The sequence below is a fragment of the Chinchilla lanigera genome, unplaced genomic scaffold (assembly GCF_000276665.1).
Source record: "Chinchilla lanigera isolate Chin_1 unplaced genomic scaffold, ChiLan1.0 scaffold00066, whole genome shotgun sequence".
Lineage (NCBI taxonomy): Eukaryota > Metazoa > Chordata > Mammalia > Rodentia > Chinchillidae > Chinchilla > Chinchilla lanigera.
Genome location: NW_004955467.1, coordinates 812,018 through 828,225, shown reverse-complemented (window position 1 = coordinate 828,225; position 16,208 = coordinate 812,018). Strand labels below are relative to the sequence as shown.

At 40.4% G+C, this 16,208-nt stretch overlaps 1 protein-coding gene across 1 annotated transcript in view; it reads left to right on the top strand.

Moving 5' to 3' along the window:
* The window catches only part of Ulk2 (unc-51 like autophagy activating kinase 2), a gene marked incomplete at its 5' end in the record, with an annotated part of 75,129 nt that extends 65,878 nt beyond the window's left edge, over positions 1–9,251 (top strand). Inside the window, 6 exon segments of the mRNA XM_005399291.2 lie at positions 51–259; positions 2,576–2,754; positions 3,206–3,324; positions 3,660–3,817; positions 6,331–6,466; positions 7,584–9,251. Of these exon segments, the coding sequence (XP_005399348.2) occupies positions 51–259; positions 2,576–2,754; positions 3,206–3,324; positions 3,660–3,817; positions 6,331–6,466; positions 7,584–7,642 (860 nt within the window).
* Positions 9,252–16,208: the final 6,957 nt, after the last annotated feature.

The following is a 16,208-nucleotide window of genomic DNA, read 5'->3' as shown; positions in this document are numbered from 1 at the left end:
CTTTTAACCTAACTTGGCTGCTATGCTGTGTGTCCTGTGTTTCCTTGCAGTGGGGTCTAGCAGCTCGGGAGGCTCCTTGTGCTCTGCCACTGGTCGTGTGTATGTAGGCTCTCCACCTGGGCCAGGCTTGGGCTCTTCCCCTCCGGGAGCAGAGGTAGCTCCCAGCCTGAGATATGTGCCTTATGGTGCTTCGCCCCCCAGCCTAGAGGGGCTCATCACCTTCGAAGCCCCTGAACTACCAGAGGAGACACTGATGGAGGTAGAGAAAAAGACTGCAATAGAATATTTTGTTTTGTTTTGTTTTGTCTTTTTGAGAGGGGGTCTTGCTATGTAGTTCAGGCTGGCCTGAGCTCACTTTGTAGCCCAGGCTGGTCTCAATCTCTCAACGATCCTCCTATCTCAGCCTCCCGAGTGCTGGGATTACAGGCGTGGCCACCACACCCGGCCTTGTAGTAGAATATTAATGTAATGTTGATACAGCGTGAATTTTCTAGTGATGATGCAAGAGCTAAATACATTTGAATAGTTCTGAACTACATTCTTATCTTTCTTTTCTATTTTAAAAAACACTGGTGGTATATTTTTAAAATCATGTTGATGATGACACTCATCCACAGCAACCTTTGGTTCATTGGAAGTGATACATACGTATTACATGTCCTTAAATTTTTTATTCAAATTTTTACTATTTGTAGGGGTTTTTTTTTGGTAGGATTTTGAAAGCTTTTTGAAGCTTTTTGTAGCTTTTTGTAGCTTTTTGAAAGCTCAACTTTTTATTTTCAAAGTTTTCTTCACGAAGTAAAAATAATGCACTTACATCTAAGTTTGAAAGTAATACACAGTAATGCTGGTTTAGTTATTAAGAAATATACCTGCTGAAAAGACATATACTCAGGTTGGTACATCAGGTGTCTTCCCTTATTGGATCCAGTTCTATAGGAAAAAACATACTTCACATAATCTGAAGTATGCTGAGCACAAATCTAGAACCAGAGAAATTAATTTTATTATGATTTCAGAGCTGTGCCTGTTCAGCTTCTCGTTCCTGACTCAGGGACAAGACTCAGTGGAGTAATACCTCTTGAGTCCCTGACACTTAGCCTGAGGTCTTAATTAAAATGATCGACTCTCTAGACCAAAAGAACAGATGCTCCATGTAAGACCTGTAACATTTGTACTTTATGTGAATAAGTATTAAGTGCTTTATATAAGTTTAAAGTATTACATGCAATATTTTAGTGCTCATTTTGTAGTAATTTTAGTGGTAATTTAGTACTTATTCTGAAAATCCAATCGAAAGTTGGAAAACTCAATTTTGACTTTTTTCAGTCTCCATTCAATGAGACGTACATTCTATTCCATATTCCAGCATGGATTCAGTATATTGGAGCATATAGACAATATACATCATAGAGCAGAGAGACTTCTAAAACTGAGTGATTTATTCCCTCTAGCAGAACAATGCTCATCTCCCTTTTCTCTCTCCTTCCTCCTCCCCCCCTGCTCCCCCTGCCCCCTCTCCTTCTCCCCCTCTTTCTCTCTCCCGCGCTCCCTCACTCCCTCACTCCCTTGCACCCTCGCTCCCTCTTCCTGCTTGAAACGGTTTTGCAGTGTGTACCTCAGGCTGGCCTTGAACTTAGTTAGGATCCTCCTACCTTAGCCTGCTTAATGTTGGGATTATGAACATGTCCTGCCATGTCTGTCATAATTCTGATCTTCTAACCATAAAAGGAGTGTGAGAGGTTTTTAGTCTTATTTGAGAGTTCAGAATACACTTACAACTAAAGGCAAATCTTGTAACAAAACTAAATTTAGAACACCCATTTTTAAATGACAGTCCTCAGGATGCTATTATTCCTTACTGTGCTCCCCTCTTTTAAATAAATGAAAAGGTAACAGGAAGTTAGAGTTTGAGTATTAAAAATCATTGTTAACTGAAAAAGTATCAGAAACTAAAATATAGCATTTTTGAAACAATAAGAAGTCAGTAGAACCCACTGAACTATTAAATGTGATGTAAGAGCTTGTCATGGTGATGTGCATCTGTAGTCCCAGCCACTTAAGACCGAGACAGGAGGGTCACTTGACCCAAAGAGTTCAAGGCCAACCTGGTAGCCAGTCCTTACTTCACACACACAAAGTGTGATGTGTTCGGAAGAGTATTCTTGCAATCTTGAAGTCTGTTTTGGCAGATCTTTGGCTCACATTTGATTTAATTGTTCACATTCTTTTTTTTTCTCTAGTAGAGGCACAGAGACCTCCTCTCTTTGGAGCTTGCTTATGTAGGTGCTCTGATACATATAAACAAATACGTGCATACAACTACATTTGGTTCACTTATATTTTTTTACCAGCTTCCTGGAATTTAAAAATGTCAATCTCAGGCTGGGAATATAGCTCAGCAGCACAGCCCCTGCCTCGCAAGCGCAAGGTGCTGAGTTCAATTCCTGGTACCAAAAAAAGTCAATCTCCTTTGGTCATCCTGACGTTCATAAGTATGGAAGAATACTACATATAGAGTATATACAGAAATTCTTAGTATCAAGTGTTGTAAGACACATTGTCTTTGCTATAGAGAGAACACACAGACACCTTACGCCATCTGAACGTGATGCTAATGTTCACTGAGTGTGTGCTGGACCTCACAGCTGTGCGCGGAGGAAATCCTGAGTTGTGCACATCTGCCGTATCCTTGTACCAGATTCAAGAGAGCGTGGTTGTGGACCAGATCAGCCAGCTGAGCAAAGACTGGGGGTAGGTGTCCTTTGTAGTTTATTTCTAGATTCTTCCTGTTTTCTGTAAACTTATCTTAGACATAGACATTGTTATCTACTGAAGATCACATCTCATCGTTAAAAGCTTCAGTGGAATCTCTTGAAAGTTATTCTATTATATAGATGTCACTGTATGAGCTGGGAGTTTATTGTGCAACCCTAGCATTGCCTTTTTCCTGTAAATTACACAGTTGAAGATACTTGATAATAAGGAGATTGTGTGGATTTTTATCTTAGTGTTTTTGTTGTATTCAAAGTTCACACATCTTTCTCCAAGCCAAGTGTTCTCCCTTTAGGAGTTATATGTGCATTAAAAAAACCTAGGAAGAGATTCCCTTAGAAAGGCTATGAATGGTAGACTGATCTGTGGTATGCAGAGTCTGGCAGGTTGTTTCAAAAGGTAACACTGTGCTCCTATCTTCTGGGTGCAGGAGGGTGGAGCAGCTGGTGTTATACATGAAAGCAGCACAGCTACTTGCAGCTTCCCTACATCTCGCCAAAGCCCAGATCAAGTCTGGGAAGCTGAGCCCGTCGACAGCTGTGAAACAAGGTATGGAAGCAGATGGCAGCATGAGACTTCATGGCCCTAGAGTCACCCCTTCTCATCCCACCAAGAGAGGAAAGTTTTGAGGACAAATATCTGTGTTAGTGTTCTGTACAGGGAGAAAGGTGGCTGTTCTTTGGTTTTTCACCCTTTACTTGGACAGAGACAAGTCAAAAGACAAGTCAAAAGACTTTTTCATACTGAAAAAGAGATCATAGAACCCAGTCCAGGCCTTTCCATTAGTGATCATGTGGTGTCACATATCAGAAGGAAAAGTTCGTGTCGTTATATTGTTATTTTGGGGAAAATTAATATTCATTCCCATCTCAACTTTTTTCCAGTTGTGAAAAATCTGAATGAGCGATATAAATTCTGCATCACCATGTGCAAGAAACTTACAGAAAAGCTGAATCGCTTCTTCTCTGACAAACAGAGATTTATTGATGAAATCAACAGTGTAACTGCAGAGAAACTTATATATAGTTGTGCAGTGGAAATGGTAAGTATTTTTAAGGTTTAATATCTTATAACACTACAGTACTTACCTCTAAAAATACCTTTTGAAAATGTGCTTGACGTTACCTGTCCTTTTAAAAGAGCATACAGTATGTCCTAAAACTCCTCTCAAGTCTCAAGTATTGTAATTATCTCCTAAAGGAGTAATTGGACCTACCAACATTTAAGTAACACTCATTATAGTTTAATGGGCTTACTGTAATTTATAAATCTGGTATTCAATAAAATTTTATTATATCCTCTGTTAAACTTTGCTAGAATTCAGTGTTATCTCATGTTTTTATAATTTGCATCTAAAAGTGTTGGCTGGATCTGCTTATGCATTTTCTACTGTTTAAGAAATTTGGGGGGCTGGAGGTATAACTCAGTGCTGGAGCATTTGCATAGCATGTACAAGACCTTGGGTTTGATCCCTACCATGCATACATGAATCAACCAACCAACCAATTAATTAATTTTTGCTCAATAAAGGAAAAAGTACTGCTTTGTTAACCAACCTGCAGGTACTCAAAGGTTCCATTTACTGACTATTGAAATGTGGACACCAAGGAGAATCTGCTTTTCTAATTGTCTGGTTTTAACAGGAAATCGTTTGTTTTCTCTCTCCACTGGGGGGAGATAGTGCTCTGAATTATATAAAGTAGAGGCTGTTAAGTAGGGAAAATTTTGTTTATTGAGATGCTGTTTTTGCCACATTAATATATCTCCTCCATTTATTTACTTTGAATTATACTGACATTAAATTTTTGTCCTTATTTTGTTTTTTGTTTGTTTGTTTGTTTTTGTTTTTGTCTTTTTGAGACAGGGTCTCCCTATGCAGTTAAGGCTGGCCTTGAGCTCACTTTGTAGTCCAGGCAGGTCTTAAACTTACAAGGATCCTCCTGCCTCAGCCTCCCAAGTGCTGGGATTACAGGCAGGCACCACCACGCCTGGCTCTTGTCCTTATTTTGAAAGCCATTAAAATAGTCATATGAAAATAACTTTGGAATATAAACTGACCAGAATAATATAAATTATATGGTTCTAATTTGAAAGGAATAACATATGCACTATATCATTCTGATTTAAGACTTCATAAGAATATTGTGCCATGGTGGCACAATAACCATTGAAAGGAATAACATATGCACTATATCATTCTGACTTAAGACTTCATAAGAATATTGTGCCATGGTGGCACGCGCTTTTAATCCCAGTACTCTGGAGGCTGAGGCAGGAGGATCATTGTAAGTTTGAGGCCAGCCTGTGCTACAAAGTGAGTTCAAGGCCAGCCCCAGCCAAGACCCTGTCTCTATAGAATATTGTGCCAGGAAAGATGTCCTCTAATCAGAAATTATATTGCTTTTTTTCCTTTCTTATAGTAAGAACCCTGTAATTTCAGTAGGTTCGTCTTTATACGGTGGCTGTTTAGCAAGCTTAGAGGTATCAATAGCATTTATTTTTCTGTTTCATGGCTCTAATTTTTTGTATGCATTTTATTAACTTAAGTGTATTCTTTTTTTTTTTTTTTGGTCAAACTCACAACCTCACACTTGCTAGGCAGGTGCTGTGCTGCTAAGCTATATCCCTGGCCCCAAGCATATTCATTTTTTAAAGGAATCAGAACATGTGCTAACAAGTAAATTAAGATACTGAATTTCTGAGAGTTTTGGCATTTAATGATCAAAATCAGAATGTTGTTGGGCAAACCTGTGTGAATACCACAACTGTCCTCTTCTAGAAAGCTCATTTGGGCTGGGGATGTAGCTCAGCAGCACAAGCACCTTCCTAGAAAGCTCATTTTCACCTTTGCCATCACTTGGCACCTGCTTCTTTTTTTAATATTCAGGCCAAACATCAGCTCCTAGAGGCTTTCCGTAACCTCCTCCTTCCGGTAGTTGGCATTAGATGCATAGCCTGTGTAATCTACACCATCCAGTGCTTCCTCCCATATAGCATACTCCACTTAGGACTCGAGTCTTAACGTTTCTCAGGAGTGTATCTTCTTTCACGTAATGAGCACTGTTTCAGGGTGTGCTCAGTGCCTGACATTAGTAGCTACGCAGTAAGTGTCTCTAAATGCACAAATGAATGAAGACTGTACCTGAAAGTTCTTTGATGAGAAAAAGAAGCTGACATATGACTTTTAACATAATTTAACCATAATATTACAGCAATGTACTTTAATGAAATGCCAGGTTACCCTAGTGTGAAAGTATATGTTTAGAATAAACTTTCTAATGAAGTCATAGACAAGTCAGTTTAGAAGGGTTCTGATATAAATTTTGAACCATGATTCTGAGTACCACAAGGCTGTGTTTAAATGTAGATCTTTTGTTAAAAAGCTGCTCTTTTATATGGCTCGTCCTGAGGAATCTTTCAAGTTTTATATAGTTCAGTAAACTATATCATTTCATTAACATGTATTTTAAAGCCGTTTAAGGCTGTATTGGCCCAGTAGACTTCTCTTCTCTTGGGAAAGTTGAGAATCTTTTTGCTTTTGTTGACTGGTTTCAGGTTCAGTCTGCTGCCCTGGATGAGATGTTTCAACAGACAGAAGATATTGTTTATCGTTACCATAAGGCAGCGCTTCTTTTGGAAGGCCTGACCAAGATTCTACAGGACCCTGCAGATATTGAAAATGTACATAAATGTAAGATGACATAGTAATTTCTCTTTGTCGGTGGTTTTATTTTCCACAATTTCAGTTATGCTCCGTCAGCCATTATCTAAAAAATATTAAATGGAAATCTCCAGAAGCAATCCCTAAGTTTGAAATTTTGTCTGTTCTGATTAGTAGCCTGGTGAAATCTTGAGCTATCTTGCCCTGCCCCATCGGGGATATGATTCATCCCTTTGTCTAGAGTGTCCATGCTGTTTATGTCACCTGCCAGTCTTGGTGTTGCAATACTTACAGAGTTTGGTTCAGTCCATGATTTCAGGAATCCACTGGGCATCTTGGGATGATCCTTTGGGGAGAAGTGGTATTTAATGATTCCAAATTAGTTGTGTCCTACAGATGTAGTAGAAAAAGTTTAGAGTTTGGGATTGTATTTCCTGTGTTGAATCTTAGCTTTCCAGGCTTGAACAAAGTACTTAATCTTCGTGTGGTCTCAGTTTCTTCTATAAGATGGGATAATGGTGCCTGCCTTCCATAGTTTGTGAGGATTAGAAATGAATATCAAGCATGGATGACTTTTGTCCTTAGTCTTAAGATACTTTGTTGGCAAAGATGTGCTAGTGTACATAAGAGAACATTGTTTTTATTATTAAATGTAACTATTTTAAGCCTCCTGGGCTTAGTGGCTGAAAAATCCTATAAAGATCCCATGTACTGCAGATTGCAGGTAGAGACTGAAAGCATACCAGGATGGTATTACTACTTAGCAAATACAAGCCAGTAATTTTGTTTTTGAAGAGGAGGGGTGGTAGGTATCTTAGAGTGTACATTGTTGTGCCACGTTTTGTATAGTCACAAGAGGATGGCTATCCTAAAATTATTTGTACTTTTGTAACAAGCTAGCTGTTAAAATCTAAATGTTCTCTGTGTGACATGCTTATCTGTTTAGCATTTACGAGAAATCATATGTAACCTGTCACCATCCAGAAAGAGGAAAAGCTGTTTGCTTTTTGTTAACTTTGGGGCAAAAATAGTACAGAGATGGTGATGTCAGTAGAGTTTTTTTTTTCTCCTTAGTTCTTCTGTCCTTGGTTTTGAAAATGTAAATATTTTTTATTATGAATTTAATTTTTTATTACTTTAATTCTAGATAAATCTAGTATTGAAAGAAGATTGTCGGCACTCTGCTGCAGCACTGGGACTGTGTAAGCAGCTGGCTTGCCTGTGGCCTGTGTGGGAGCATGAGGTGATATGTTTGGGATTACTGCTCATCCCTGTCACCCATTCCCAGGAAACTGTAGTTTCTTAACTGGTGACTACCAAAGAATAAGCAGCAAAAGGAAAACAATCCAAAAACTACATTATAGAAAATCTGCCTTATTGGAGAAGTTACTCCCTTTCCTTTTTTTCTTTTTAGAAGCAGAAGTTAAAAGTATTCCACTTGGCTCCAAATTTGAACCTGGTAAATAAATGTACTCTTAAGAACTAGAATTATCAGTACAGTTATTCTTATGGATAATTAAACAAAAAAGCAAGGGGCATTCTGCCCAGTTCACAGAGCAGTGTGTAAAATTTCGTGTTTGCTGAGGTGTATACAAGCAAAGAATCTACGTCTCACCAGGCAGTTTGATGTTTGGCATGAGTTTGTCTGAATCTGAGCATGTATCGTCAGACAGCTCAGGAACAAATAGTTTAAGGAGAAGCAAAAGATGGCTGTTGGAGGAAATTTTGAAATCTTCCATTTGATCTAATATGGATACATGTTAATCTTCCGAAATCTTTCCTGTTGCACTAATTTATTAAAACAACTGTGTATTGGATTTTGCAATTTAAAACTAATGGAGGCACAATGGACTTGTTTAAAATATTTTACTTGATTATATACATACACCCTTTCCAGAATTCATATATAATCTCTGTTGAACTTTCAGATGGTCAAAACTTGTGTTTATGTGAACCTTTGCATTGTTTTTACCTGTTTATTGACACCAACAGATCTTCTCAATAATATTTTGAGTTGCTAATTGTTTGCTTTTGTTTGCATTTTTTATTGTGCATGCATTGATGTGCATTGATGCCTGTGACCTTAGGTGTATTAAAGGCTAGGTTTATTTGGGCAGTATTAGAAAAACTATCATGAATGCAGAGATACTCCTGAGGCTTTCCATAGAGTCCAAACAAAGTGGTTATTAAAGGCTTGTTAGTGATGTGGAGTTTCTACATGAAGTTACTGAAAAAGGAGGTTTGTTTTCCCTTAGGACAATGGGCAGCTGTCTCCAGCCTAATGTATATTTTTCATTGTTAATCCTGACAGTTCACCAAATAGCTAATTGTAGAGAATGCAGACAGTTAACTTAACAGCCCTCTGGGAACGGTTCCTACGTTGTATATTGTTTGGTTTCTTTTACTTACCTGCTTGAATACTTGAATAAAGAATTTTACGTTTTAATCCTTTTATTTTAATCCTTTTACCTAAAATAATCTGAACTCTGACATTTGCACAAAGCTCTTTAGCATTATTCTAATTTTAGTGTACTAATAGAAACAAAAACAAATATGGTTTCCCTTTACTTTGACAAAATAATGTGATTTTAACCTTATTTATGTGTACAAAATTTCAGCAGTTAATTTGAAAATTTGTTTATATGATGTTTGTATTTTTTAGGTCTTTAATACAGTGTTTCTACCTCTCATTTGTAACTGCATGCATTATTCTTGAAACTAGGTAAAACTCACTGAATCATTGTGTGCGCCTTTTTATTATTGCCTGTATAAATGTATATTAAGGTAAAATAAAACTGACAGTGTTTCTAGGTTATAGTTGGGTCCATATTACATGGCTTGTCAAGCCAGATACTTCTTCAGTGAGTCTGGCGGCTTTACTATTAATATCCTGGTCCTTCCCCATGATTTAGGATTCTGGGTGACTGTTTTGCAGGCTTCCACAAACTTAGACCTCCATGATGATCCCTCTCCCACTTGCATTAGTATTTTGTATAATTTTAGAGTTTGCTGCAATTCCATTCATTTTCTGTCAGTTGATCTTCCGTGTGGGCAGGTTTGTCATAGCCCTTTTTCTTCCATGTTTTGTTTTTTTTAAACAATAAAATGGGTTTAAAGGGGTGAGTGATTGGTCTGAAGTCAAGAAGTAGGCAAGTGGTCAAGCTGTACTTTGTAACTTCCAAGCTCTCGTCTTTCTCCTGTATAATAAAGGTCTTGTGGTAGATGGTCTGTGTGAAATAGTGAAGTCTCAACAGCAGAGAATGAACTGTAAATTCGTGAGTACTGGTTCTGATTCTACTTCCTTGATCAAGGCTGATTGTTTTAAGAAATTTTTGCCTTGGTTATAGCAATAATAAACAAGTGCTTTATGTTTCCATGAGTATTTTTTAAATTTCATATCATGTATTTCACAAAATGGAAATGAACCTGCCCACACATTTGTGGATTAGCACCTATATTCAAATCAACCTGGAAAATTATTGACCATTCAAATGTAAACAAGAATTATCAGTGAATTTGCTAATTGGCTATTCTGCTATAAGAATGTGCTTTAACTGTTACCTGTACTAGACTTGAAGTGTGTTCTTAACATAGTTTTGTTTTTCATAGGCACAGGAGTTTCGGAGGAGCTCTTGTTAGGCTGGGGTGAGGAGGAAGTTAAGTTGGACATACTGGGAATGAGGGCATGGTAAGCCTACGTGGCTACAGACTGAAGGGTCCAGGACTCAGAAGTGAACAGTCAAAGGTTGTCTAGAGGTAGGCACAGGTACTTCGAAGATGCACACATCAAGGGGGATCAGATCAAGTGTTCTGATCTGAACAGGAGGAGCTGTTCTGTCCTTTCATAGGCACAGGAGTTTTGGAGGAGCTCTTCTTAGGCTGGGGTGGGGAGGAAGTTACATTGGACATACTGGGAATGAGGGCATGGACTCAGATACTAAAAAACGCTTGAGGTGATAGTGGTAAACACAGGCTTTGGTGGGAAGCTTTTACTTGATGTATGCTCCCTCCTTGTGCAGCTTCTGGTAAGCAGTGTTCTTTCTGGAATAAAACAACATGGGTTGGGGTTTCCATAGGAGGATTTCTTGGTAGGGAGCAACTATTGCTCAGAGAACTTGATCTGATCCCCCTTGATGTGTGCATCTTCGCAGTACTGTGCCTACCTCTAGACAACCTTTGACTGTTTACTTCTGAGTCCTGGGCCCTTCAGTCTGTAGCCATGTAGGCTTACCAGTCCTCAACAGTCCCTTCCTTGTTTATCAAACAAAACTCTTGTGAAAATACTGTCTTTGGAGGGAGGAGTCATGAATAAGAATGAATAAGAAAGCTGTTAGAATTGACTGCCCTATAAAAGCACTACATAGAGGAAAACAGACCATCAACCCAAAAATCGCATCATTGTAGGAGAGGTAAAGCCAAACTGGTAAAGGATCAGTGTGGGTTCAGCAATCAGACTGTAGGGCAGAAAGCAACAGGGGCTGAAATCTTAACTGCTGTTGCAACCCCACGCAGTGCCCAGCAGAAATCTGTGTTGACTTGGCCACAGAGCAGTAAACAGCCCTGTGGAGCCCCTGCCAATAGTCCTCAGTGAGGCTGGGTCTGATGTGCTCTACAGATGGAATTATCTCTGGTTTACCCTTACAGAAGCCCTCTCAGCCCATGTATAACGTGCTTTGAAGATGTCTGTGAACATGTCCTGTTTTGGCAGCTCTCAGAGTTGCCTGAGTGGATCTGCATCAGTAGAGTCTGTGCGGGTGACAACTCTGGACCAGGAGGCTGCAGGCTCAGGGTGGCCTGGAGGCTCTATGTAGTCAGTACACATATGTGATGCAAGGCAAGGCCACCTTGCCTATATGGCCTGGGTGCAGTTCTGTGTAGCCTGCAACCTCGAGAAGACGGTCCAGCTCTTACACAACTATCGTATGTCATTAGGAGATGTCACCATGAACTGTTCTGCATTTCCATTGGGGTTTCTGTGACTCAATTTGACAGCAGGACTTAGGAATCCACTTGGCCTCAACTGCAGCTCTGCCCCATTCAGCTGTGTGTCCTGGGCAAGTTTCTTAACTTCTCATCTGTCAAAAGGGGCAAGAGTTCCCATCTCATAGAACTGAGGAGAAAATGAGGTAAGTTAGTGAACAAGGAAGTAAAGGCAGTGGTGCCTGCTGCTATGATAGTTGCCACTCTGAAGCTCCTCTTGTTTTCTTAAAGGAAGGCAAGAAAAACAATTTCTTTTGTATTGGTACGGGGCAAAACTTTGGTGTAGGGCTTCCTGGAGCCATGTTCACTCTTGGTGGACAACAGCTGCAAGGACTGCAGTTCTTGGAGAAAAGCCTCCTTTCCACAGTTTCCCCAGTCGTGGGTTAGGTCTAAAATGTCGAAGTCTCATGTGTTCAGAGGTGGGGGTTTGGGAGGTGACTGGATCATGAGAGGCTGTATTCATCAGTAGATTCGTACATTGATGAGGTTATGGCTAAATTTGCTGTCAGTAGGAGGGGCCAGGTTAGAGCTGAGTCACTTGGGGCTCAACCTAAAGGGTGTATTCTCCTAATTCCTCTCTTCCAGCATTCTTCTTCCTGGATGCTGTGACATGAAGTTTCCTTCCCCTAGGCCCTTCCACCGTACCTTTTCTGTCTGAAGCATGTTGACCATAGACTGAACCCACTAAAACTGAACCAAAATAAATCTCTCCTTTAAGTAGGGGGTGTCAGTTATTTTGTCCCAGGTGTAGGAAAACTGACTAATTAATACCTTGCACCTGGGCTTCAGGCCTCTTTTGATTTGCCTTGTAGGTCAGTTTGGCTGTTTCTATGAAATTCAATCTAATACTGCTTCCTTTGATCCTTACACCAACCTTTGTTTGTTTTACACATGGAAAGAGCAGACACAGAGAGTCATTTCTCTTGAGAGAAGCTACACAGCAGGGCAGTGGTGGGAGCAACCAGGGGGTGGGTTGGACCCACAGAGTCTGCAGTGGGAGCCTTGAGCACAGCTCAGACCTCTGCACCAACTCATCCTCAGAAGGCCCAGCATTCACTCCCATCTTCTAACAATGTATTTCTGACAATGTCATAGACTAAGAAGGGAAAGAAAAAAACTTTGTGCTGTTTGGTGCTCAGATGTCTCCTGCTGGACCCATCTACTGCCTACCTAGAGGCAGCTAGATTTGGACAAATGGGTAAGGGTAGCAGCTCTGTGCAGCCCACCTGGGTCTGGGACCAGAGTCTGGGAGTAGAATGTTGCAGAAATGACCCTGCATCTCCCAGTGGGAAAGGCTTCTGGAACATGTGGATCTCAGACATCCACCTGGCCCACTTGGAGGCACTCTCACCTAGGATTTACAGTTGGGGAAAATGCCATTGGCTCATGTAGGAATTCCTATAGAAGCGGGCAGGGCAGATAGTTTCCTACTTACAGTGCTTTAAATTATGGTTGTAAAGTAAATTTGCAATTTCTAGGGGAAACTCAGAATGTCTTGAAGATGAGTGTTTTTTTTTTGTTTTTTTTTTTTTTTTTTTTTGTGTGTGTGTGTGTGTTTTTAATCTTTTACATTCTGAAAGAGAAGACAGAAGCCCTGGAGAGAACTTTTCTAAACTTAAATATGAAAATGCATAAAAGAGAAGATTTGAATGCGTTCACCACATTTATAAAAAGGTAGTTTATATTTTTGTGCATTGGAATAACAAGTTTTCCTTCCCTGTCTTTACTGTCTCATCATATCTGGAAAACAGAAATTACTGTGTGGGTAGTAGATAATTAATTTTGTATTCCATAATGCTGATGTTATTTTTCGTTATGTATGTAACTGTGGGTTTTTTGTTTTGTTTTGTGTTTGTCTTTTTGAGACAGGGTTTTGCCATGCAGCAGGCTGGCCTTAAACTCACTTTGTAACCTGGGATGGCCTTGAACTCTCAGGCATCCTCTTGCCTCAGCCTCCCAGGTGCTGGGATTACAGGTGTGTGCCACCACACCTGGCTTTTAAGGTTTTTTTAAGTACAGGAAAAAAACCGTAAGAGGCATATAAACTGTCTAGAGTTGGTATTTGCAGCAAATGTAACAGATGTAGGAAGTTAAGGAGGGGAAAACTGTTAGGAGATAGTAAGGAAGGTCCTTTTGCTTCTGATGTACCATTATCCCATGTGTTTACCTAACCACTGTTCACCAGTGAGAAACAGCATGGAAAGGCTGGGGACTGACAGTGACATGCTAAGGCTTGGTGTCCTTGTGGCCCTGGCACAGGTTCCTGTGCCATCTCCCATGTGCATCAACTTTATGACCTGGGCTTTCCTTGGCCTCCCCAGGGTTCATTTTTCTGTTTGTGACAGGGAGGAGGTAGGAATAGAGCTGCCTGTCAGTGGTCCTGTGAGGGTTAAGTGTAAAGCTATTGGAGCACTGAGTCCAAAACAGCTGGTGTCAGAAGAAGGACCTGAAGTGACATCTGAGGGGTCACAGTGACTTCCTCTCGCCTTCATTATGTGCTGCTTCTTTTGTCACCTGTTTTTTGTTTGTTTTTGATAAGAATTTCTCTTTTTTTGGTACCAGGAATTGAACTCAGGACCTCATGCTTGCCAAGCACACACTGTGCCACAGAGCTATATCCCTGGCTCTTTGTTTTGTTTTTGAGACATGCACTTTTCTTTGCACTGAAAATACAAAGAACATTTTTTTTGGACAGATTAATCTTTTGCACATACATTTTAACTTGGTAACAAAGCAGGTAGCGGTGTGACAGAAGAATGTCAGCTCAAGAAATGAAAAGTGAGATGTGATAGAAGTAGAATTCTTAGTACATAAGCAACTTGTTGGAAGTAAGCAGCATATTGGTTAAGGACACAGTTTCCTTTGATAAAGGGGCAAAAAGGGCTACGATACCAGTTGTGTAGACCAGGTGTCTTAGTTACTTAACATGGGACAAAGTACATGCCACTCCCAAATTAAAGGAGGAGAGGTTAATTTTGGCTCACATTTTAGAAATTTCAGTCCATGTTTGGCAGGCTTAAACAGACCACATTGTAGTCTGGGGAGAGGAAAGCTGCTCACTTAAAGCAGAGAGTGACAGGAGGAGCCAGGAAGGGAGAGCTTCCCCCAGGAACCATCCTCTTCTGATCAGACAGGTCCTCGTAACAGGTCAGCCACACAGCCCCCATAGTCCAGCCACCTTCATAAAGCCCCACCCTGTGCACTTAGGGTTAGCAGGGGACTCTGTGTCAGGAGATACACCTTAGCACCAGAGGTCACCACTCTGCACCTTCTGTACCAAACAGTAGTAGAGGCTTGAGGGGCTGTAGGATCTCTTGCAACTTTTCATCTCTGCTATTGTACTGAGAAGAGCACCTGTAGGACAGTGCATGCGTACGTGTACAAAGCACATATTCGAACATAGGTGTGGGTGTCAAAATTTTAATTTTATCCAATTTTCATCTAATACGAAATATTATTTTAAACTTTTTCATCCACTTAGATACATGCATTGTTTGGGCATGGTGGCACATGCCAGGTGTGGTGATACATGCCTGTAATCCCAGCACTCAGGAGGCTGAGGCAAGAGAATCACTTCAAGACCAGCCTGGGCTACATAGTGAGACCCTGTCTCAAAAACAAACAAAATGTATAAGCCATTCTTACTTATAGACCATACAGCAGCAGGCAGTGGACCAGACGTGGCATCTAGGCAGTAGTTTGCTATCTATCAGCACAGAGACTCATAGAAGAGAGACACATGCCCAGGATGCAGAGGACAGGTGACAGGTACATTCCTGGGAGCCCATGGAACAAGCTTTCCTACCTTACCTGTGGTGCCCAGTGAATCTAGTTAACCCAGAAGCAAGAAGCAGTGTCAGCACAATTTTTGCTGTTAAGCAGAATTAAACTGTTAGTAAATTTACAGAATACAAATGTTTTTCCAATTCTTTTGGGGTATTTTGGGGAAGAAGCTTTGTTTTCTGCTCCTTTGAGAAATGAGCTGTTATTTTTAACCTTGCTGTGTGGTCTTGGGCAAGTCACCTCACTTTCCCAAGTCTTAATTTTTTTTTCCAGTGAAGAAGGTAAAAACAGCCGAGTGTGGTGGTGCACGCCTGTAATCCCAGCACTAGGGGGGCTGAGGCAGGAGGATCCTTGTGAGTTCCAGACCATCCTGGGCCACAAAGTGAGCTCAAGACCAGCCTGAACCACATAGTGAGACCCTGTTTCAAAAAGGCAAAAAAAAAAAGGATGGTAAAAACAGCACCTTCTAATATAGTTTATAGAGAAGATGCTCTTTGCACAATGCCTGGTACTTAACACATGCTCACTAAATGGTGGTTTTGCTTCTACAGACGTGCTACACACCAGCCAATGATGGACCACATGACGGTGGCCCCATAAGATTATCATCCCCTGACATTGCCGGCATCTTGATGTCTTAGTTTGTACAAGTACATTTTATTGTGTTCACACAATGACCAAGTCACCTATCTGCACATGCATTTAGCAATGCATGACTGTATTACTAAAAATAAGGTTAGACTCTCCTTTCTGGGTCAGGCTTGGTGCCTCTTTTCCTAGAAAACAGGATCTAACCTTGTCGAAAAGAAACATCCATTTGTTGACAGGGTTCCAGGGTGGCTGATATATACAGGGATAAGGAATGGGTCGATTTTGCAAAACCAAGTCCAAGCAGCTTCCTTTTGCTGGAACCTTAGGGCTTATCCTCTGTAAACATATTAGTTCTACCAAACCATTTACAAATATACAATCAATGTCCATTTTAACCTCTATGTGTTTGTAAATGAAA